Genomic DNA, 21,725 nt, shown 5'->3' on the forward strand with positions numbered 1-21,725 from the left:
CAGTGATTGCAGTTTGTGGTACCAACATGCGGGAGTTCAGCCTCAGTGTTGTGGCTGCTGATGTTTTTATGGGACTTGGTTTAGAAGGTATTATCGCTGAGGGAGAGAAAAGAAAGATCAAGACAGAAGAAAATGGACTGAAAGCGGAGGAAATGTTGTGAAAAAAGGAAAGAACGCCATGGAATAGAAAAAGACCCAGGGCCAGATTTCTAAAGACTTTCTTACCTTGTTTCAGGTGAATTCTTGTGTGTTATTTATCAAACCTGGGCTTTTGCCTGGAAGCACAATTCACCTGTCATCCAAATCACACACGCACGCACACACAGTGCCTGTCAACTCACCTTTTGTGTGATCCATGAAATGTTACTCTATTCTTTATGCATATGTATTTGCGGGAGGATCATGCAAACAGCTGGGGGAAAAAAAAAATATATATATATATATATATTGTTGACTTAATATTCCACTGGTTTTGCCGTCGTGTGTCCCACAGTTTCTGCGTCTCTAGGCAACTCATGAAGGTGGACAAATTTGCAAAGGCCGCTGTGAGAATGCTGTGATGAGAAAATGTACCTGACTAGTTTTTTTGTCCAAATGTCAGTGCCGGGCCGACACAGGTGGATGTGTCAAAAAAAAAAAGCACAAAAATGCTGCATTAAATCAAAATAAAGAACTGCAGCTTCACAAACAGAAAAGAAAAAATGATATCCCACCTTCTTCTAATACAAAACAAAGAGGGTTGTGAGAGTTTTGACTCTGTAGTTATTAACTTGAAATTGATTTTGATGTTCACTGAGCTGCTAATGCACTGTGGCGATTGCTCTCTCTTGATAATTCATTTACATTTTTGCAGCAGTTTCTTTATATAACCAGTCGTTTTCTTTTTTCGTCTTTCCCTCTGCTTTTCATCACCTAAGAGGCTCATGTATTTATTCCAACTCCAACATTCTGCTCACTGAAAGGTTTGAGTTTATTTTAAGAATGTTTTGATCATCTGAATACTTTTCTTTGCTTTTGTATCACAACTTCAGTTAATGTTTTGCAAGATGTTTCTGTACTCCTGCTCCTGTATAACTAAAATATAACTCTGCTGTAAAGCAGCTCGAGGTGAAAGTCACAGTGTCTGGTTCTGTAATTAGCTCATGTTTCACTAAACCTAATGCAGGTTGCAAAGTGCAAATTTAATGGCAGGCTAATTTGTACCATGCTTTCATACGTGGAAGTGTGGTCAAGAGCGCCTATAGTGCCTGACCTGTGTGCATCTGCATGTTAATGTGCTTTTATTTTGGTGGGAAGCTTTTTTTTGCACTCAGGACGTTTAGAGTGAAGGACATATTTGCAAGACAAGGGCATTATGGTCAGAACACATTTCATCAAGATTTTTTTTCCCCTCGCAGGGTTAGGGTTGAAGAACATAGTCAAAGTATGTAATTTGTGCTTTTTGCCAAAGTGAAGATTTAACACACACATCAATTTCATTACAGGGATCATACATACTGGCCTCTCCTCAACAGATACACTCTGAGGTGTCAGGTTGATCTTATCGATACCTTTCACATCCTCACATGCTCCCACTTACAAAAATGAAGAATTATCCAGAAGGGTGACCAAGTCAGAGCCCCTATATCTGTAAATCAGGACCAATCAAAAACAGACCAAACTTTTAATTGACCTTTTTAATCCTTTTATTTAAACTTTCCTTTTATGTCTTAATGCTGCTGTTTATAGTTCACATTTTAAAGCACCGTTTTTTAGAACAACACAACGCTTATTATTATTATCTTCAAAGATTATTCTATCATATCATCTGTGTTACCAACAAAACAACACATTACCTCATCCTACACTATCTACAGAAGTTTAAGTACGAGTGAATACGGAAACAGATTATCTCAGCAGCCTCCCTCTGTAAGATAAATCAGGTATTGATCTCCAGACAGAGAAAATTTAATTACTTTCACAATATGATTTGTTTGTCTTTCAAGGTCCTAATCAAATGTGAAACTGCATGAAGCATGTTGATGGTTCTTCTGAGTTTCTAATTCGCTGCCACATTCAAAGTGGAGATATGCACAGCTGGAATTTTTGGATCAGACCCGAAGCATTTTTGCATTTTTACACTTCCCGAACTTGAGAACTACAAACACATTCACATATTTAGTGATTAGAGAAAAAAGAGGAGGAAAAAAAAGCAGAGAGAATGTTTGCCTTTATACGTATAATGGTGAGATCACGATTGAGCTGCAGACAATAAACTCAGTGTAGCCTACATAATAACTGTATTTCAACAAAGGGTTTTTGAGTTCATTCACTGGCACTGGAGAGATTTTCATCCCGTTATGCTAAGACATTAATTGCTTTACCAGGTGCTGGGGGGTTTCAAGGTGGTTTTCAAAAACAACACCTGTGCATCAGTAAAGAAACCTGTTCTTGGTGTGAGAGAGAAAATGATTAAAAAATAACACTTACTTTCTACAATCTGTACATGCTGATCTGTGAAGTTGTCAGTGTCCTTTTTTTTAATAAACATTTATTGGACTTTCTGTTTCAGACTTTTTTCCTCAGTTCTCTCACTATGTTTCCATCCAGCAGCTCTCTGGGCATGTTCTAACACGATGCATAAATTCAGAACCAATTTTACACCACATTGCCTTGGTCTCACTCTCCAAATACTGCCAGACTTTCGCACTCCAAATCCAGCCCCTCTCTCGACCTGTTTAAGTGCACCAGACCGAAAGAATGGCTGCGACTTTCTGTGTGCACTTTCTACTTATTTATTTTTTAAACTCAAGCGTAATAGAACTTTTAATCACGTCTAGAATCTTTATGGTGCAGGGAAATTTTCACGAGATATGACATAATGTTTATGGAGTGAGTAAAATAGGGTATTTCACCTACAGCAGCACTGCTCAGCATTTGCCCAAGAGTTATCACTGTGTCCAGTGAACAAGGAAGAAAAAAATGTCACGCTATTGCTGCCAATAAACTACTTTTAATAAGGAATGAACAGATTTTAGAGTGCATAAAAACAGTGATCCTTATGTGCAGTATGTGCCTGTATTTAGTTTCCTTACTTCAAGCTGTCAAGTCTTTCCTATCTGCATTTGCTCCAGAACACAGCAGCTTGACATGCCTGCTATATTGTTGTGCCTCTTCGTTTTCTGACATATATTGTTTATTTGAAATAGTGTCTTGATCTGGCTTTTTTTTTATTGTCCTCTCAGTTTTTGATTGAGCTTTCCTGCTAGGTAGTTTATACACAACAGCTTGAATGCTGTGAATGTGTCCCACTGCAGAGTGAGGTTTCTTTTTAAACCCGGTCTTTGTAACCTTGTAACTTCACCCCCTGATGTGTAGCCTACACTTTTTTGTTTTGTTTTGTTTTTTTCTGCCCAGAGCCCCATCCCTCCCTCTCAGTTATGCTGCATTTTTATAATTATGTGTCATAAGCTCCCATGAAGTGACAGCAATCAGCAGAGTAACCATGACTCTATCACAATCACTGTGGGGGTAAAACCCTTGCAGGAGATAAGATAACATATCATATGGATCAGGGTATTGACACAACACCGGCCCCCATTGTGAGCTTTCTTTTTCCGTGTTTCCTCGTTTTGTGATTTGTAATTTGCTGTGACAGGTGAAGCATTTCTTTTCAGATGCTCCTTCATAGCCAAGAGAAAAGCATTGATTTTCTCTCTGTCCTTTATCCCTTTTCCACTTAGTGAGATTAGGAAGTATAATCACTGTGATCCTGGGGATTATACAAGCAAAACATATGTACAACCATGAGGAAATTAAACATCATTAGCATAAAGTCATTTTGTTTAGGGTGTGGCTTCGATTAAACCCTCTCATGTAACAATCTGTTTGATGAATTAGAGTAATGAAAATATTGAACATAAACTCCTGGGTGGATCTTTTATCTCAAGTTTAAATTGCTCACATATCCTTCAGTGATTTAACACTTTCCAAATACCTGATAAAAATCACTTCGTGGTGGCAGCCTCTGTGAAGTTAGCAGCAATGTCTGTTTGTTGTGTGTGTCGCCACACAAACAAAGCCTCTTAACTCACAACCTTCTTCAGCTTCAACAGAGACATGCACTCATCCAAACACATTGGGGATGTGACCCATTATGATTAGCAAAAATGAGACAACAGAGACTCGGTGATGATGGACAAATTACCACCACTGGCTAAAACAGATCAAAGGACGAAAGGCAGGGAAGGTTGGAGAGGATAATAATGTTTTTACTTTCAAGGTAACACAAGACAAATGAGTCATTAAAGTTAGGTTCACTACTTTCCTCAACCACTGCCCTGTTCAAACCCAAAACAGGTCTTTACCTTTATACAGTCTTAATGTCTTGACAATTACATGCTAAATTATTCCTCTGAATTCATTTGTATTTCCAAAATTTTGGGCCAAGGTGAAATGAGCAGAGGATTTAATTAACATCTGATAAAGTACGGCTAAAATATGCAGCCAGTGTGTTGTTATTCCTGTATTTCATTCCATTATTAAGCAGACTATCGTCAGCATAGTGTTGGAAATGGATGGTGTTTATATGTTTAATTTAACTAAAGATGAACATTAAAGTAAAGGTTCTGCAAGGGACCTAAAATTGACCTCTTGAGAAGTGGTGATTTGATTGAATGAAATTCTGTTTTAATCGTCTATATGAAGCAGCGGCGTTACTATTCACAAAAATACTGATTTACTGTTAAGATGTTAATGTTAATACCTTGTCATTCAAAGGACAAATATTTTCCATTCCAAAAAAATTATACTTGTACGTGATTTGATTGAGGTCAATTTGCCATTGTCATTGCTTATATCTCCCGAAAAATTGAATTTATGAGCGAACATGACATAGCAACAATAAACTGATGAGGATGTTATGCATAAAGATGAGAAAGAAAATAAACCTGGAAATGAATGAAGTGTGCTGCATGTTTAACATTTGAACTGAATAGATTTTAAATAGAATTTGAATTGAAGTGTACTTAATCCTTTTTGTACTTTGGTGGTCCTGTAATCACAATGATTATGACAGTGCCGTGTTGAATAACTTTTCTGAACATAGTCGAGGCTCGTTAAACATTTAATAAGATATTTCTCTACTCTGTATTCTATTTTATGAAGATTTTCTAAGCCTCTGGATTCTTGCCAAATTGTGAAAACCATTGATTGATTGATTCTCCTTCGATCTCTTTCCACTCTTTCCCTCTTATCATCCCACTGCCAGCAACCGGAGGTGTGTTTGGTCCTCAAGGGGAATCAGGGTCAGAGCCTGAAGACGACAGCCAAATGAAGTTTTACACAGAGCAGCACAGAGGACGAAGGCGTGGCAAAGGTGAAAAGGAATGCACTTCTTTGTAAACACATCTACGGCATGCACAGCGGGGCCACAAGGAAAAGAAAGGAAATAAAATGCAGTAAACATATTGAAAAACAAACCATTTCCACCCTTACCCTCGCTGAATACGGTCGAGGAATAATGGCCTATAGCTGAGTGAAATGAGGCTAGACACTTCTGGAATTGTCAGCATAGCTGGAAGTAGGAAGGAGTCATGCATGTTCCCGGTGGGGTTTAAAGTGCTGCTCTACGGCACAACTCAGTGACACTCAAAGTAGATATATGAGCTGAGGTGAACGGAGGCTCGGTGATGAGCAAAGCTGGGTCCAATAACTTTGATGGGAAGCATGATTTTAACTCCCCTTCCCACAGTGTGATATGTGATAGTGGAGACTACATTTTTTCACGTCACTGTATGTGTGAAAATAGAGAGAATCAGTGTGTGTGTCCTTTATGATTTTTATTATCAGAGATCTTATTATTGTTATTAATGAAGTCATAGTGTCCTGTCCCTTTTACCTACTACAGGATTAGACAGTTTAAGACACTTGACACAGTATGGTGGCACATTCCAAAATTGACCAAGTGACAGGAGTGTAAATATGAATGGAATTGAACCATTGTGGTGTTTTTGTCATTGCTGTGTGACTGTGATGGGAACCCTCTCTGCTTTGGTGTGTAATCACATACTCATGGTACAACTACCTTGAACTGGATTTCAAGGGGTCGCAACTCGCAACCCATAGACTTCACTGCTTGAATGAAATTCCAGTGTCCAGCTGAAATGTTTCCAATTTCCTACAAGAGTTCTCAAAAAAAAAAGTTGAAATGCATCCATCTATTCCTCACTCATATTTTTTCAGCTACAGAGACCCAAAGCTGCATAAGCAGTTTGGAAAACAAACGGGCATGGATATTGAACCTTTGTACACAGTCTTAGTGTAGGAAAATGTTTGCTGTTCAAGTAAAGAGTCAGCTCTCTAATCCTTGATTCTACAGGCCTTACTAAATTAAATTCTGAATTACATTCCCTGGGCAACAAACAAAGTAACAGTGTGTTTATCTTTTACTAGAATTTTAACTTTTGAATTATTATACACTGGCTTAAATGGCTGATTTTTCTCTAAAGATTTTAAAGTGCTTAGGTGTATGGCTGAGGATTCCAAAGTCTTTGTCCAAACTAAACTGAGGTCACTTGGATTGTTTTAGAAAAATGCATTGTGGGTACACAAGCCAGTTGGAACTGTGTTTAAGTTCCAGCCAGGGTGAAAAGGCTGGGCCTTTTCTACAGAACTGAAAGAGAGAATTATGTAAAGAAAGATGAAGAAATTTCAACTTGTACTTTTCTAACTTAGTTTGAATTTGCCTGGTGCACTTTGCTTGTTTCTTTACATTCACTCATGCATTTGTCTAAACATCTATTGTTAGTGAGCGTGCCTTAGTGTGTGCGTGAAAGTCAAGACTATAGGTGTTTGGTTTGTGGCCATAAAGTAAGTGTTTGCCCATCGTGAGTGTACATGCTTGTGTCTACTCAGTAGGCTTTTACAGTGATTGAGGGGCCCCTTCACAATCCCGGTGACACCACCCCAAAGGAATTAGCTGCCCTTCTATCGCTGCTGCGCACAGCTGCTGTTCTAGTTCTTTCACAAAGCAGCGACAGTGTAGACGTGTGATTTGGTGCAGATGGATTCATTATCTCAGCTTTATCTCCCTGCTTTTGACCTTGAACTGCATCTATACTATTTTCAAACCTGTGTTAAGATTTCCCTGGACTCTTCTGTCGCTGGGGATATACAGTAGAGGTGTATCGGGTTAGTAGTGTTAGCATTTCCATGATTCCATGATTCCATGATTATTTCAGTTCAATCCAACCATTTGTGTGTATTGTTGGCAATTCATAAAATCATGCATTGGCTGGAAAACTGAAATAACTGAAATTTGCCGTCACTTGCATACCAACACCAAGAACAGGGAAACAGAAATAGACTCCACTGTTTCTATTGACTTTTTCAGGAATGCAGCTCTCTTCCTTGAAAATATTTGCGCAATTTCTGAAGCCTGCAGACTCTGAAATATCTTCCAAGCTTTAGATAAACAAAAAAAAGCACAAGAAACATTTTTTTACATTTAAAATATAGTGAGAACATTGTTTCCAAAGCGGCGCCTTATCGCTCTCGCATCCTAGTAAGCCTCCTCTCGGCATGCCGTCTTCCTCTCCCATGATAAATATCCGTAGACAGAGGTTAAGCGGCTAATTTCATTCCTTATATCCTGGCTTGGAAATGGGGAGCCCTGACAGAGCCAAAGGGCAACCAAAACAACCAATCTATATCCCTGTCAGTGGCAATACCATCATATATCACACCAACAAATGATTCTGGGCTGAGGGATTCCAAGTCATCTTTTACTTACTCCTGCCAAACTTCAACCCAGGTTAGATTCATAAATCAGCAGGACAATTAAATGTTTTTTCAAGGATTTAGCGGGGCTCTGAGGTTGTACTTCCAACAAAGCATGGTGCTAAAATGAGTGATTTAGTCTCAGGTGAGGGTTACGTATCTCTGTGTCTAATAGTAAGCAGTATGCTGTCACTTTCTGTCAAGGATGTTCAAATGCAGTCATTTGTTTAAAGCCCTGATTAAAACAAAAGGTGTCTCTGTAAAACTGGCTCACCTTTACCTTTTTTTCTCTTTCTCTACCTCCAGGCCACCCACACAGCCCTCTAAATAAGGTCACCCTGACGTTGATTACCATCAGCACATGTGTCATTGCCATTGTCTATGCTACGCAGGATTCCTGCCCCCTCACTGTCAAGGTTACCCTCCATGTGCCTGAGCATTTTGTCGCGGACGGTAAGTGCAACACATTCATCAGACCTCGGCAGATATTCAGCCAAGCAAATATCCAAAAAAGAAAAACTTTTTACTCTCTGATCTCTGTCTTTCTTTGCTGAACTGCTTTTTTCTCCCATTTCTTTCCACTATCTTATTTTAATTGAAACTATATGATGTGAAAAGCCCAGAAGCTCTCATGTCTCACAAACTTTTATATCCAGTTGAGGGAGACTCTTTGCAGTAAGGGGGGTTGTCATAGTCAAGAAACTCACTAAATTAATTATGCAACTTGGTGAGGTATCACTTTGATGACACAGCTGAAGACATTATGGTAGGATATACTGTACCTATCCCAGCTTAATTAAAAATGCTAATTACAATAATGATCAAACATTGTATTTATAGATGCCTTTTAAAGCACACAAGGACATATTACAAAACCCAGAGAAATACATAAGAAAACAAGATGTAAAATACAACATAGATAAGAATAAATGTAGTTTTTGAGAATTGACATGTTTCCATTGTCACTAGTATTGGAGTTAAACATAAGGGTCAAGTTTGAATTTGTGTGTTTTGTGGTGGGAATTAAAGGTAGGAAGAGAATCAATATTACAAATGTCTCGTGGAAGGGAGGGGGGGCAATGCAGCTAAAAGCTCTCACCCCCGTGGTAAAGTTGAGTCTAGTGTTAAAAGAGGATATAGATTTGTGGAGCATGTTTAGGCACTCTCCAATATGGTACACTTGTGATTCGCTTGTTTCCTGCCATAATTGGATACAGTCGTCCTTCAAGCAGCGTAACACAGGAATGACTGTTGTGCAGCTCCGCGGTGTTGTTGACTGGTAAAAACATATTTATTTAATTTGTATAGTTTCTGTTGTGAGGAGGAACAGCTAATGGGCCAGGGACAGCTGGGCATGCTTCCCCTATTTCTATTTACAAATGGCTTGCAGTAAAATCACTACCCCTTCAACCGTGATGTGTGGTTTTCAATTTCCAAGCTTTTCAGTGTCAATGCCCCCTCTGCACGAATGATAAAGTACAAAAGACACATATCCGTCCAATAAAAAAAAAAAGTAAAGCATGGGGCTGGAACAAAAAAAGAGCAAAAATCAGGACAATAAAGCCCACACACTGAACGCTCCCAATAGGAGAAAAAAATGATTTATTATCACCACAAACAACTGAGTGACATTTTCAGCCATCAGAGTGATGAAGAGCAGTGTGCTGAAAATGTTTGGGTTTTTTTCTTTGTTTCTGTGCTGGGAGCTTTCAGCGTGCAGGCTTTGGCACATGTGTCTGCATACTGTAGATTGGAATACTAACCCCTTTTATGGTTTCACTTCACATGACATAAACGTTCTATTCAGCTATTCACTGTGACTAGTCCAAGGTTTATTTCTATTTTATTCACGCCATATAAGAAGCTGTCTGCACGGCACACGAACCAGCTATACTGCGATATCAAGGACGTTGAGTAAATAAAACCTTGACTTGAACATTTATGACAAAATTTAGTAGATAATAGTTTTTTTCTTGTCCATTCACATCCTGACATAGGGGCAGTAAACAAATGTATTCTCAAAATAAATGCAAATCAGGTTGGATAAATCATGCATATAGGCATGAACACACACAGAACTGCTTGGAGAGTTGTACCGTCTGAATCTGTTTTAAATTCCTTTCTGACTATGGGACAGTGTTAAATTGGGCGCATGCATTGGCACTATACTGCAATTTAAAGCTCACAGAGAGGAGAGAGAGGGAAAGTGGTAAATGTGAAGCCAAGTAAGTCAAGTCTGGACCTACTAGTAGTGGGTTGAATAGAAGGGTGTAATGTTAATTTTCCACATAAGAGCTCTACCCAAACCAGTAAAATTATACTTTACATCAGCATCACTTGGATGAATTAGTCTCTCATACCACAATAACATCAATACACAGAGTGTATTGACTCCAGTGGAAAGTTTGCTCTGTCCATAACACACAAGTACATAAAAGCTTTATCTGCTAATTAGCATGCTGAGACATTCAAATGAATTTGTGTAGAATGATTATTGATTGGTATTATGGTGACCTCCTGACCTCCACTCTAACCTGACTAATGAGGCAAAGTTTCCACTTACGCACAATGACTATGTTTAAAAGTGTGGGTATGCCTCAAGCTGCCCTTTGACCCGAGCTCTTTACACACAGGACTTCAAAAACCAGTAGTTGGAATTTAATGAATTTATGAGCACTAGAGAATTTATGTTTATGTTAATTTTGATGACCCAGTAGCCCTCAAGCCAAACTCCACAGCTCTTACAATAGAAAGTTCATGTGTATGTTTTTCTTGTGAGAATTGAACATGAAAGGTGTATGCAGAGGAAGCTATAATCAGACCTTTAGACTCTGGAAACTCTGGACCAGACGTGTGCTGGAATGGGACTCGGAAAAGTGGACACCTGAGGCAGAGCAGATGCGATAAAAGGTGGCTTAACACAGTAGTCTGGCAGGCGTACAGTCGGCAGCAGGCAGGCAGTCAGAGCAAACAAACAAAACAAATCCAATAGATAAACAAACAGAACAAATCCAAACTGGCAAAGCCCCGTACAGTATAAGTTGGGTCAGGACAGTAACAGGGAGGCAATAACAACTACTAGAGCGCTATGGCTACAAGGCATGAGCCGCTCCCTATGAGCCGGCCTCGATATAGTGGAAATATAATGAGTGACAGGAGGTTGGTGAGCAGACAGGCGATGAGGTCAGGAATCTGTATGAGCAGAAAACTCAACGGGAGTGACTGGTAGACAGACGTGGCAGGGGATGGTAAACAAAAACTCTAGACGCAGAAGCTAATGCAGCAGGAAGAACTCGGTCGCAGTGGACTAACATTGTCCTAATGTCATGATAAATCAAAACGTTAATGTACTGTATCTCTGAGAGGTCAGTGAGGTTAATATGCTGGTGGTGAAGTAGGTCTGTAGTTTTTTTTGTTTTGTTTTGTTTTATTAATTCTTAGGAGGTTTATATTTTAGTGTTTCAAATCATTGCTTTTTCACAGACGTGCCAATAATAACAAGTCATGGAAGGAAAATGTTGTCACCTAAGAGAGAAAACAGACACATGAAGGAAGCAAATGACAAATGACAATGAAATAACAGTCCAGGCTCTAATAAGTAATTGGTAATGGCAAATGCATAATTGATAAAGATATAATAAGAAAGTTGAATAGATAAGAAAAAAATGTGCATTAGACCACTGAACATCTTCTCAAAATAAAAGCATATATACAGTAGTGTAGGATAACGTGTCAAAGAAGGTGTCACAGACACAGACACAGATGTGCATTGTTTTGTTTTTTTTATGCTTTTTAATTCCACCTCCATTCCCAAAACAGTTGAAAGGGGAATTAATCTAACAAAATAGTCCTCTACACTCAATTCACAATATGCACAGCAAAATTGCCGGCAATCAGCAATGTTCCGATGCACCACTCAAGAGGGGTTTCTTTACAGGTCTCAGAGAAACCAACCCATAATCTAACAATTGCCTCCTCACTGTGAGAGCTGAAGCCATTAGATTTCTCCACTCTCTCAGCAAATGAGGGCTGCTGCCAGTTCTGTTCACTAAACTGCTGTGCTGCAGGAAATAGCCTTGTTATGCTCTCTTTTTTTGTCAGCCTGACCTGGGAGATGCTTTTAGGGATCCTTTTCTGGAGAATTATGTATAACTCAGCCTTTTGGCATTTTGTTGAAAACTGAATCTTTAATTTAAAACATGGCAGCTGCCACTCTTCCTTAAAAAAAGTGAGAATCTCTCATTGTTCATTGATTATTTTTAATGGAAAATATGGATTCATACATTTTATTTGAGTATAACTCTTTGATTCAGTGGTAAGTAAAATGCTTATTGACCCAACTCGGCAAGGAGTTTCCTTATGTTTCAATGAAACAAACTTGTGTTGTCGACCTGATGTAAAGACCAGTTGTGTTTGACTATGAGAGATGTGCCCCAGCTGGAACTTCCAGCCCATGCTATAGGTGGAGCAGAATAACGACTACAAGCAGCGCGGTATTAACTGGAGGGCCAGACAACATGCCAGCTTTTGGTCTATACAGTCTGGCTGAACAGCTCCAACCAGAAATGGAACTTTCAACACATGAGTGTTTTTTTGTAAGGTTTTGTGTGGGTCAGACTATCCTGGTGTGACATTTTCCCGTCAAGTGAAAAGAAGCAGCTGGTGGTGGTTTATGTGTGTAGGAGGAAGCGAATGATAGCGTATTCTATTAGGAGTGTAGAACACCTAGAACGTTTTACAGGAGAGAAAAAAGCAAAACAGAATAGATGAGGCTTGAGATATTGCTTTTCTGTTGCACAATGTAAGAGCAAAGCGTTCTTTGTGGGAAATTTCTCTCTGAGTTGTGCCTTTTACTGCAGGGCTGCAGCCCTGTAATTTTTCCTGTGAGTCAGATTTGATTGCTGGCTACCGTCTAAGCTTTTGCATCTGTACAAATCCTCTCTTCAGAAAACCAGCCTGGAGACCACCGTAGCAGGGTTTCTCATCATGAAACAAAGGAACGGGGCCGACCTTTTTTTTTTTTAACTGTGCAGTCGCCGTCGATATGCGTTAACCTATAGTTTTTGAAATGCATTCTGAATTCACTTTGACGCTGAAATGTGTGCTCTGCAAATTTACCTTCCAAGACCCAGCAGCGTACACACAAACCTTAGCTGTGTAAGAATCTCTGTGTTCACCAGAGAGCCGAGGAACAATCTCCTCACAGCTCCCATTGGAACCAAAAGTCATTGGCATCAATTAGGGATAATCTTGTTCAGTGATCAGAGTTTAACGATTGGTCTGGGAGCAGTAAGAAAGAAAGGTAAATCAGCGTCAATGAGCATAGCATTTACCGATTGACTTGTGAAACCCTTTTAGCCCCTCTACTGCAATTACCAAGGAAATCCCATCAATACACACATTATAGGTCTTAATTTTCTCATTTAAATTCAGCCTGGTCAGGATGGGAATTAAAATTACAGTGAAAACAAAGGAATTAGCTACTTTGTAATTGACTTAGCAATAGAACCAGGAAGAAAGCTCTTAAAAGAAGCAAACAATCGACCCCCTGTGTACCTTTTTGATTGATTTATTTATTTAATAATTTTATCTTCTCCTTTCTTTTCTCAGGAAGTAGTTTTGTAGTGAGCATGGGGAGCTTCCTGGATGTCTCCAATTGGCTAAACCCAGCCAAGCTGACCCTCTACTATCAGACCAATTCGTCCACACAGTGGGTGCGGGACTACTGTGGCCAGAGGACGACTGAGCCCTGTGAGCAGATTTGTGACCAGGAAACAGGTTAGTGCATAAACAGTGCCCACAGACACACACGTGCACATGCTGGGGGCTATTTGTTCATCCACTTCACACATTTATTTATTTTTTATTGCTGAGTAGGTATTTCCCTTAATTTGTCTATTAATTGGTAAACAAATCATCAGCAGAAAATGGAACATGCGTAACTTAGGGGTCATTATATTAATGTCTCAAAGTCACACCCTCCCAACTTAAGTAGTTATTATTAAATATTCAGATACAGCACATAAAATAGTTGCAGCTTTCGGAGCATTTTACTACACTGTACAGGATGAAATTAACCACATGAATGAATCTATTTTATATTCTCCTTCCTAATGGGTGCCATCCTAGTTATGTAATGCACACTAATCCAACACTAGCTTCCTTTTGCTCCCTCCTCCCTCTAACAGGAGTAAATGGGTATAAAATGGGTGCAGGAGGCAGCCCCGTAAAACCAATAAAATGATGGTATTTATGAGTGATTGGCTGTCAGGAGCCCACCCAAAGGAGGCTGTGTGTTTGGACTGTATTCAGCGTGTATTTGTGCTGACATTAAAAGTGTATCAACAAAGGCTGAGACTGCAGCGTGATATTCATCTCCCCTCCATTGGCGTGACGCCCTCGTGTATTTTTTGTGGCCAACTAGATAGAGTCTAAGCTCATTAGAATGGATTACATCTGTAATGTATGTGAAATGTATGTCACCCCGGTCAAGGGCATATTGAGGGCTGATGCATAATGTATTAGAGGTCCAGACATTCAACTCAGTCAGTGCACATGAAGATGCCAATGATGGACTTGATGCACATGTTTGTTTATTCTGAACATGTGCGTAACCGGTGTATTTGCCAGCTCTGGCCACTGCGCATTCCTGCATTGTGAGATCAGTAATAGTTGTAATTTCATTTGGGAATCATTTTCTCATTCAGATGCCAGCGCATTCAGCATTCTCATGTTATTAGTACCTGTGTTTTCCCCTGTCTCTTTGTCTCTCTCCATTTATTTCCCTTTTCATCTGTCCTTTACAGCAGCAAGATTATTTGATCAGTAAGTATGTTGTGTCTCCTCAGGGCAACCACATCAATCTGGCAACAAAATTAGAGGTGTTATACAAAAGAGCTTCTGTTTCCATCACTGTCCTCTAGCATGCTTTATAATACCCTTACAATAGAGCCCAACAATGATATACACACATACACACACATAGCTTCTTGAAGGCAGCACACCTGAGACAAACTCTTTCATCCAGGCACATTTATTGCAGTTCCAACAATAGGTGGAACCACTGGTTGTGAAATGTTAAAGGGTAAATCACACGGGGAAGAAAAGTACAGCTGCGCTGCTCTCTATGCATTCAGACTTTTGAGCACCATGGCCACAACAATAGGCAATGTTAAAATGGGTATTTTACCTTCTGACAGGTGGCATGAAATCACCTCCTTGACATGGATGCACTCTCACAAAGAAAATAAAAGGTGCGAAAACTGTGGACTAGTGGTGTTTCAATGCAACTAGCAAAATGGAAGTGTTTGACAGCTGAAAACTTCTCAAAAAACTCTCTACTGAATAGCTATTGTATTGCTTTTTTTTTTATACTGACGAGAGAGTTTAGGAGGTGGGATGTTTGGAAAATATTCAAAGTTGCATGATCAAAGAAATGTTTGTTTTTTACAAAACTAAAACTCATATTAGTTGTTGGAAATGGACATGGTGCATTTTTTGCTGTTTCAAAAGAGTAAAAGCTTTCACAATGCTAGATGGCACAACCTTAAAAAAAGGCCTCATAATAAAGCAGGTGTCAGGAGTGCATAAAAATTTTGCAGCAATACAAATATAGCCTACCCCACCCACCTGGGTGCCTGTTACTGGTGTCGTGGAAATATTGGTGGGTACAGATTATTTTGCAGCATTCTAATAAAAGCTGGCCTCAGACATGGTGACATGTCCTAGTGCTGTCTGTAGGTTTTTGGATGGAGATTTTAAATTTAAGTTACACTGCTGTACAAAAGGAAAATACATGTCAGGGGAATACAGAGGTTGTACTACTGCCCGTTGTTCAAACAAGTGAATGGGCACAATGGCATCTAAGTGTGTGAACACTGTGCATTGCTGTCTCACATTGTCTTTTTCCAGTGCTACCGCTGGGGCTTTCAAAGCCTTTTAGCAGTGACATTAACAACTTATTTCTACTGCCATTATAAGACATTGAGACGTATTGTATTCCACACATTTGCACATATTACACCATTTATGTTATGCTTTGGCACAACTTACCCAACAGATACACATTTAGACATTAAAACTGTTGCCGCATCATTTTTCATGATGAACACTTCAGACACACTTTCATTGACAAGTTTCTTTAAGCTCTATAATAACAAGTGGGTAGCAGCATTTCAGTAGCATCTCTATCATGTGCCTCCATCCTGCTTCAATGTCACACTGGTTGACTGCCACTGTTGACTACCACTATATCACTACATCGCTGTGCCTGGATAATCAATCTTCACTGCTTTCACCTTCACTCCTTGACTCAACTGCTGGAAAGGAGGTCAGTGTATTGGCATGAGTCAACTGTTCCTATTGCTGGATAACTACTTAGGATTTAGCTGCCTATCTTTGTAATCTTTGTTAGAGCTGATATTGCATTAACAGTGAGATATATACACAGTGCTCATCAGAAATGAATAATACATACCTTTAAATGGACTGATGAATAAATAGCATATAGAGGATTGTTGTAATTCAAATTATTTTAGCAAGTGATGTTACCAATGATAACATGGTGACTCAAGTTATCACTTTATTATTATGAGTTACATTATTAGTCAATCCATCCTATCTCATATAGTTATATACCCTACTAAGGAGGAATAGATTGCTGCAAGCACTTTTCCATCTATCATCATAACTAACCTCATAAAGACCTGTGAACCTCTACCGCTGTCTTTGTTTTCCCCATTTGAAATGATTTCTCCCTGGCTCCTCCGGCCTCACCTAATTGGAACTGAAACTGCTGAGGTGTAAACGTATACCCCTGCTTTATTCAATGCATACTGTACTTGCATGTACCCACCCATACAATCTGCTTTGTGGGAGAACAAAAAAAACGTATCTCGAATCTGCCCAAGGTCTTTGGGCAGAATGGCTTCTCCCCGATGAAAGCGAAAAAATACATCAGGACAACAATAAGTTGTTTCTGTGCTCATACCATGATCCTTGAAATGTGAAAATCACTCATGCAGCCACAGTGGGATTCTAGAAATCATTATAATGAAACATCATTTATAACATGAGGTTGGTAATACAGGAGGAGCAGAGAGGAGAAATGGTTTGCGGTCTCATGTGATTGCCACTTGAACTGTTTTACATTTTTGGCTCCTAATTTAGAACAGACGGGTGGTAAAAGAGAGCACAAACCGAAGATAGGTGGAGAATGAGGACACAATGGTGACATAAAGGTGACAAATTTGATTGGCAATCTAATATTGGTGTTTATACAGCATGGCAGTATCCCCCTGTGCAGTATCGGATTGTGAGCCTGTGTAGACACCTGGCTACGATGTAACAGGAAAGGAGCACTTAGAAAATGACTGTCATCAAATGGTCATTTCCAATCACAGGTGATTGCCTCTAAATTAGGCCAACAGCATGTTTTAATCAGTCAACCATAACTTTTGGCATCACTAAATTCAACCCACAATATCTGCACACAGACATACATGAAAAGTTAAACAATCAATTTGTATTTGCAATCTTCCTAAAAACAGTGCAAAAAAACAAAATAGACTGATTTATTAAAGCAGCATAATGTGATGAGAATAACACAGAGCAGTTATTTAAGATCAGTAAGAATTGATTAAATGTTTTGACTCCTACAAATTCTCACCAATGAAGTAATGAATGGAGGACACACGAATCGCCAGAAAAATTTCTTTTAATTCCAGCCTCTTGCGATTGGAGCCATTAAATTGGCTCCAAAGGTATTAAAAAATAGAAATATGTAAAAACACACATAAAAGAAAATATGGCTCACAGAAATAAATAAATCAATGAGCCACTGCATCTGCAACTGGTCCAAAATAGTAACACAACAGATGGATGGCACTGGTGTGGATGTTTCTTCCTGGAATAATAGCAGCCAAATACACACGGTAAATGCAAAGCGAGCTCCGTTGCCATAGTGCATTAGCAGCTCCAAGAAGTTCACATTTAATGACCACACAATACTAACTCCCTGTTCCCCTCCTTGTGTGCTGTTTTTACTGCCAGCTTTATCTTTTTAAGAGGCTGTTTTTTTTTATTAACTAATCCAGAATGACTCCTACTTTTTTTCTTATTGTCTGTTATCACTGAGTTTTCCAAAGAACAGCTACAGTCACTTCAGGTGCTCCCTTCCCAACCCAACCCATAATGCCTCTAACCAGATTTTAAGGGCCATCTAAAAAGCCACACTAAACTGATGCTCGCAAGTTGTGTGACGGTTAGTTAATCCAAAGTGTAATTAATTAACCAAACATATCTCTTCCTGTTAATTGCTTAATCCAGCCTCAATAGCATTTGCATAAAGGAAAGCGCTGCACTCCACTGATTACTAGTAAGGTGTGTCTCAGATTGAGGGCAAACTGAGCTTTCAGGCTGGTGCATCGCTTCTGAAACAAGGTGGAAAAGACGTGTTCCTCTGCAGCCTCCAGGGCTACGCCCATATGACCACACAGTGCATGCACCTTCTCCTCACAGTGCTTTTCCACCACATATCTAAATCAATGATATACACTAATGTGCTGTTACAGTTTTCAGCCTGCTTTGTACCCTTGCCAGTCTTTGTATTGAGGATTGCACATTAAAGAAAGTTGACCTTTTGATGGTACTGCAACATCACAGGAACAAAGATGAGACGAGGAATACCAGGAGGGGAAAAAGGTTTTGCTTTCTGCTTGTGATCAAAGCTAAAACAGAAACTTCCACTTCAGTGACTTCCTGTGTCCATTTTCTCCTTCCCAACATGACTATCTGCCAAAGAGTTTGTGGCTCCAGCTGTTATTATCAATGCCCACTATCTATCATTCAGCAGTCATTTTCCGTGGTCAACATGTAAATCAAAGCAAAACATAAGATCTCTGCACTTGTTGAAATAACATGCACTTATCGCTGATGGACACCATAATAATGATACTGATTTAAAACAGAAAAAAGAATAAAAGACTAGAGGTGACCAGACAGTGAAAATCCACAATGCATGTGCAATTGAAGGTAGATTCATCCCTTTAATGTGTGTTTCCAGTCTTTGCTGTATAGACCCTTTCAGAGAGTATAAACAAAGACAGGTGTGGCTCATTAGAAAACGCTCTACTACACTAAATGGAATGGAGCCTTAATTAGTATCCTTGGTAACACCTGTATTTGTTTATACTCTCTGAAAGGGTCTATAGGTTCACCTTTGACCTATAAGTAAAGACTTCTACATATTGCTACAACCCTTTAGGGAAAGCTTGGGCCATGGGGGATAAGTTAATTTACATTCATGGTGATGCTGAAGTAAGCTTTAATTACGCTGGTACACGCTTCTCTTAATGTTGAAATAGTTAAGAATATAATTGGGATCTGTTCATAAGATAATTAAGGGTATCATCATCATATTATAATACGCTGTGCAATGTGGGAGACACAGCATTAGTGTCTTATTGTGCTGGACAGAGCATTTTGATTTATGTCGACACCTAGTAACATGCTCAAATGTGAATAGTTATTTGGGGCATCAGGGGATTAGAAAACATGACAGAATACAAGTGTGGCATTCAGGTCTGTCACTGAAAACACTCAATCCTGCTTTATTAGCAGTTCATTCAGTAAAGGCACAGTAGTAATTTAGGTAATGATCTGCTCTCTTCTGTTTGGTGTGCATGATGAAATCCAAAAAGGGAGTGCTGGCCCTGTCCCATCAGATGTTTCCTCTTGATCCAAACACAAGCTAAGTATAACCTCTGTCAGCAGCAGCCACAGTCCTGTCAGTGGTACTCCTGGATTCAGCCAACTCCCATCTCCCCTCTCCAATTAATCAGAGGCACACTCATTGCATTCTCACCAGCAAATCAGAGTTTTCTATGTAAATTGTTCGCCATGCATATGTAAGAAAAAAAATCTCTAGTTGGGGCACCGTTGTTAGCCTAACCGCTAACAGACTACTAATGAAAATGTCACCTCCAGCCCTTGGCAGACTGAAAAAGAGGAATGAAGAGAGAGGGAGAGGGAGAGAGAAAAGGTTATTTAGATTTCTTCCCTCTCCAGCATGTTACTGCTAACATGTGACCTAGCTGCACATGTGCAAGATGGATTTTATTAAGCAGTCCCTCTGGCAGTCAGGAAGAATTAAATATAACTAGGTTAAATGCGTATGTGAAGAGTAGCAGAGAGAAATTAGGTGTCTGTGTTTATATATGTTTGTGACTGTGTGAGTTTACAGCCTGGACAGGATACATGTTTATGTGTCGTGGAGTATGATAATACCCCAAAATGACATATTGTGTGGTCATGCTCAACTGACACAGCATCACCTCTAGCAATTCTAGTATTATGACTGTTTTCTCCCAGGACCAAAGGAGGAAGTAGTGTGAAATTATAGAGCCGTGGAGTCAGCAGAGAGAGGAGGTCAGGGTGGATGGATGGGTGAACAACGGGGCTATAATGTCAGGAAATCTTTAATTTTGGGATGGAGTTTTGTAACGGCTTTGAAAGTGACCAGAGGCCAGTGCCGACTGATATATTGTGAAGTTTTGGTCACTTTGGGTTACTAGTTTTACTAGAAACTTGCTTTTATGGACAGAAAAGAACAAGTTCTTAAATAAAATGATAGCTGGATACAATTCTCTATACACCTCATTCATCTTTTATTCAAAATTGCTGGATATTAAAATTCTGTTGATATTTAGTCTTGTCCATATTTTAAAGTGGGCCAATTCGAAGAGGTCCTGCTCCTCATTTAGTTAGACCACATAAAATAGCCACAAGCAAATAGAAATGTTTTTGTAGCTTCTCTGTGGCTGATTGAGTCCTAGTGGTGCATCACTCCATGGGTTGAGTCTTAAGCCTGTAAAGTCGACCAGTAAATTATTAAACACCATGTCATAAAATGTGAATGGTGTTGCCTCGGTGGCCATTACATATTTTTTCCAGTCGTATGATTCCATAGGTCAAAAGAAAACGTCAGGGGCATTTATTTTTGGGAACAGTGCTAATAGAAAGGTTGGTGAAGCTACTGTATCAGTGACTTCAGATTTCACAGATGTTTCCATCCTCTTAAAAGGCATTACTCATGCAGTGTGCTGGGGTAGTTCTGTTTTTATGAAACTCTAAAAATAAACCATTGCTCGATATTATTTTAGAGCAAAAGTTAGTTATCGGCGTAGGCGTAGTTCACAATATTGTTTGTGAGCAGCCACAGTGAGACTTTGATTTAAGTTTCCCAAGTTAAATTTTCATTATCATAAATTGGCAATATTTCTGAAGCTTGAAGCCGTGAATTAGACAAAGAAACAAATTTACTGGCCCGACTAATTGTCCTTTTTTTTTTTTTTTTTTATAAAGCTCATTCCCACTGTAGCTACATACAGATCTGAAACAAAAAAATGGAAAATATTCAATGATAAATTCACATGTGTAAGACCTGATTACAAGACCATCACATGTTTACCCCACAGATGCAATGAGTAAGATTCACTCAATTTGAAACTGTCTAATGACCACTGAGTTGTTGAGTGATAGTTCTGCATCAAAATAAGAAATATATCAGGATTTACAGTCTGCATACATGTTTCACTACTACTTTGTGTTAATAACTAGTCCAATGATGTGACCTAGCTGTCTACTTACAAGCATGTTACATTACTTGCGATTTCTGTTGTCCTATTGATTTTAAAAGATAAAAACGCAGAAGTCTTCAAAAAACATCCTGATGTCCTTCAACCTTACAGTACAATACCCTTGTGAATGAACTCACCATGCCCATGTTTTGGACCTTGTGAAACAGCTATTTTATCAGCATCATTATTAATATTAGCATAGCCCGCTGTGGTATAATCACTGTGTATTAAAAAAAAAAAATTGATTGGGTCTCCATAAAATATGTCCAAGCAAGTACTTTTAGCAGCAGCAAGCCATAACATTTTGGTTCAGTCCAATTTTTGCAAGCA

The 21,725-nt window shown here is 39.2% G+C and overlaps 1 protein-coding gene across 1 annotated transcript in view; it reads left to right on the forward strand.

The window, feature by feature from the left end:
* Window positions 1–21,725, forward strand: part of astn2 (astrotactin 2) — a 267,819-nt gene that overhangs the window by 131,287 nt on the left and 114,807 nt on the right. The window contains exons 5-7 of the mRNA XM_085793310.1: window positions 5,249–5,356; window positions 8,065–8,211; window positions 13,369–13,536. Coding sequence (XP_085649436.1) covers window positions 5,249–5,356; window positions 8,065–8,211; window positions 13,369–13,536 — 423 coding nt within the window. The remainder of the gene's footprint in view (window positions 1–5,248; window positions 5,357–8,064; window positions 8,212–13,368; window positions 13,537–21,725) is intronic.

This window comes from Trachurus japonicus, chromosome 12 (genome assembly GCF_045865225.1).
Source record: "Trachurus japonicus isolate A0001 chromosome 12, Traja_1.0".
Taxonomy (NCBI): Eukaryota; Metazoa; Chordata; class Actinopteri; order Carangiformes; family Carangidae; genus Trachurus; species Trachurus japonicus.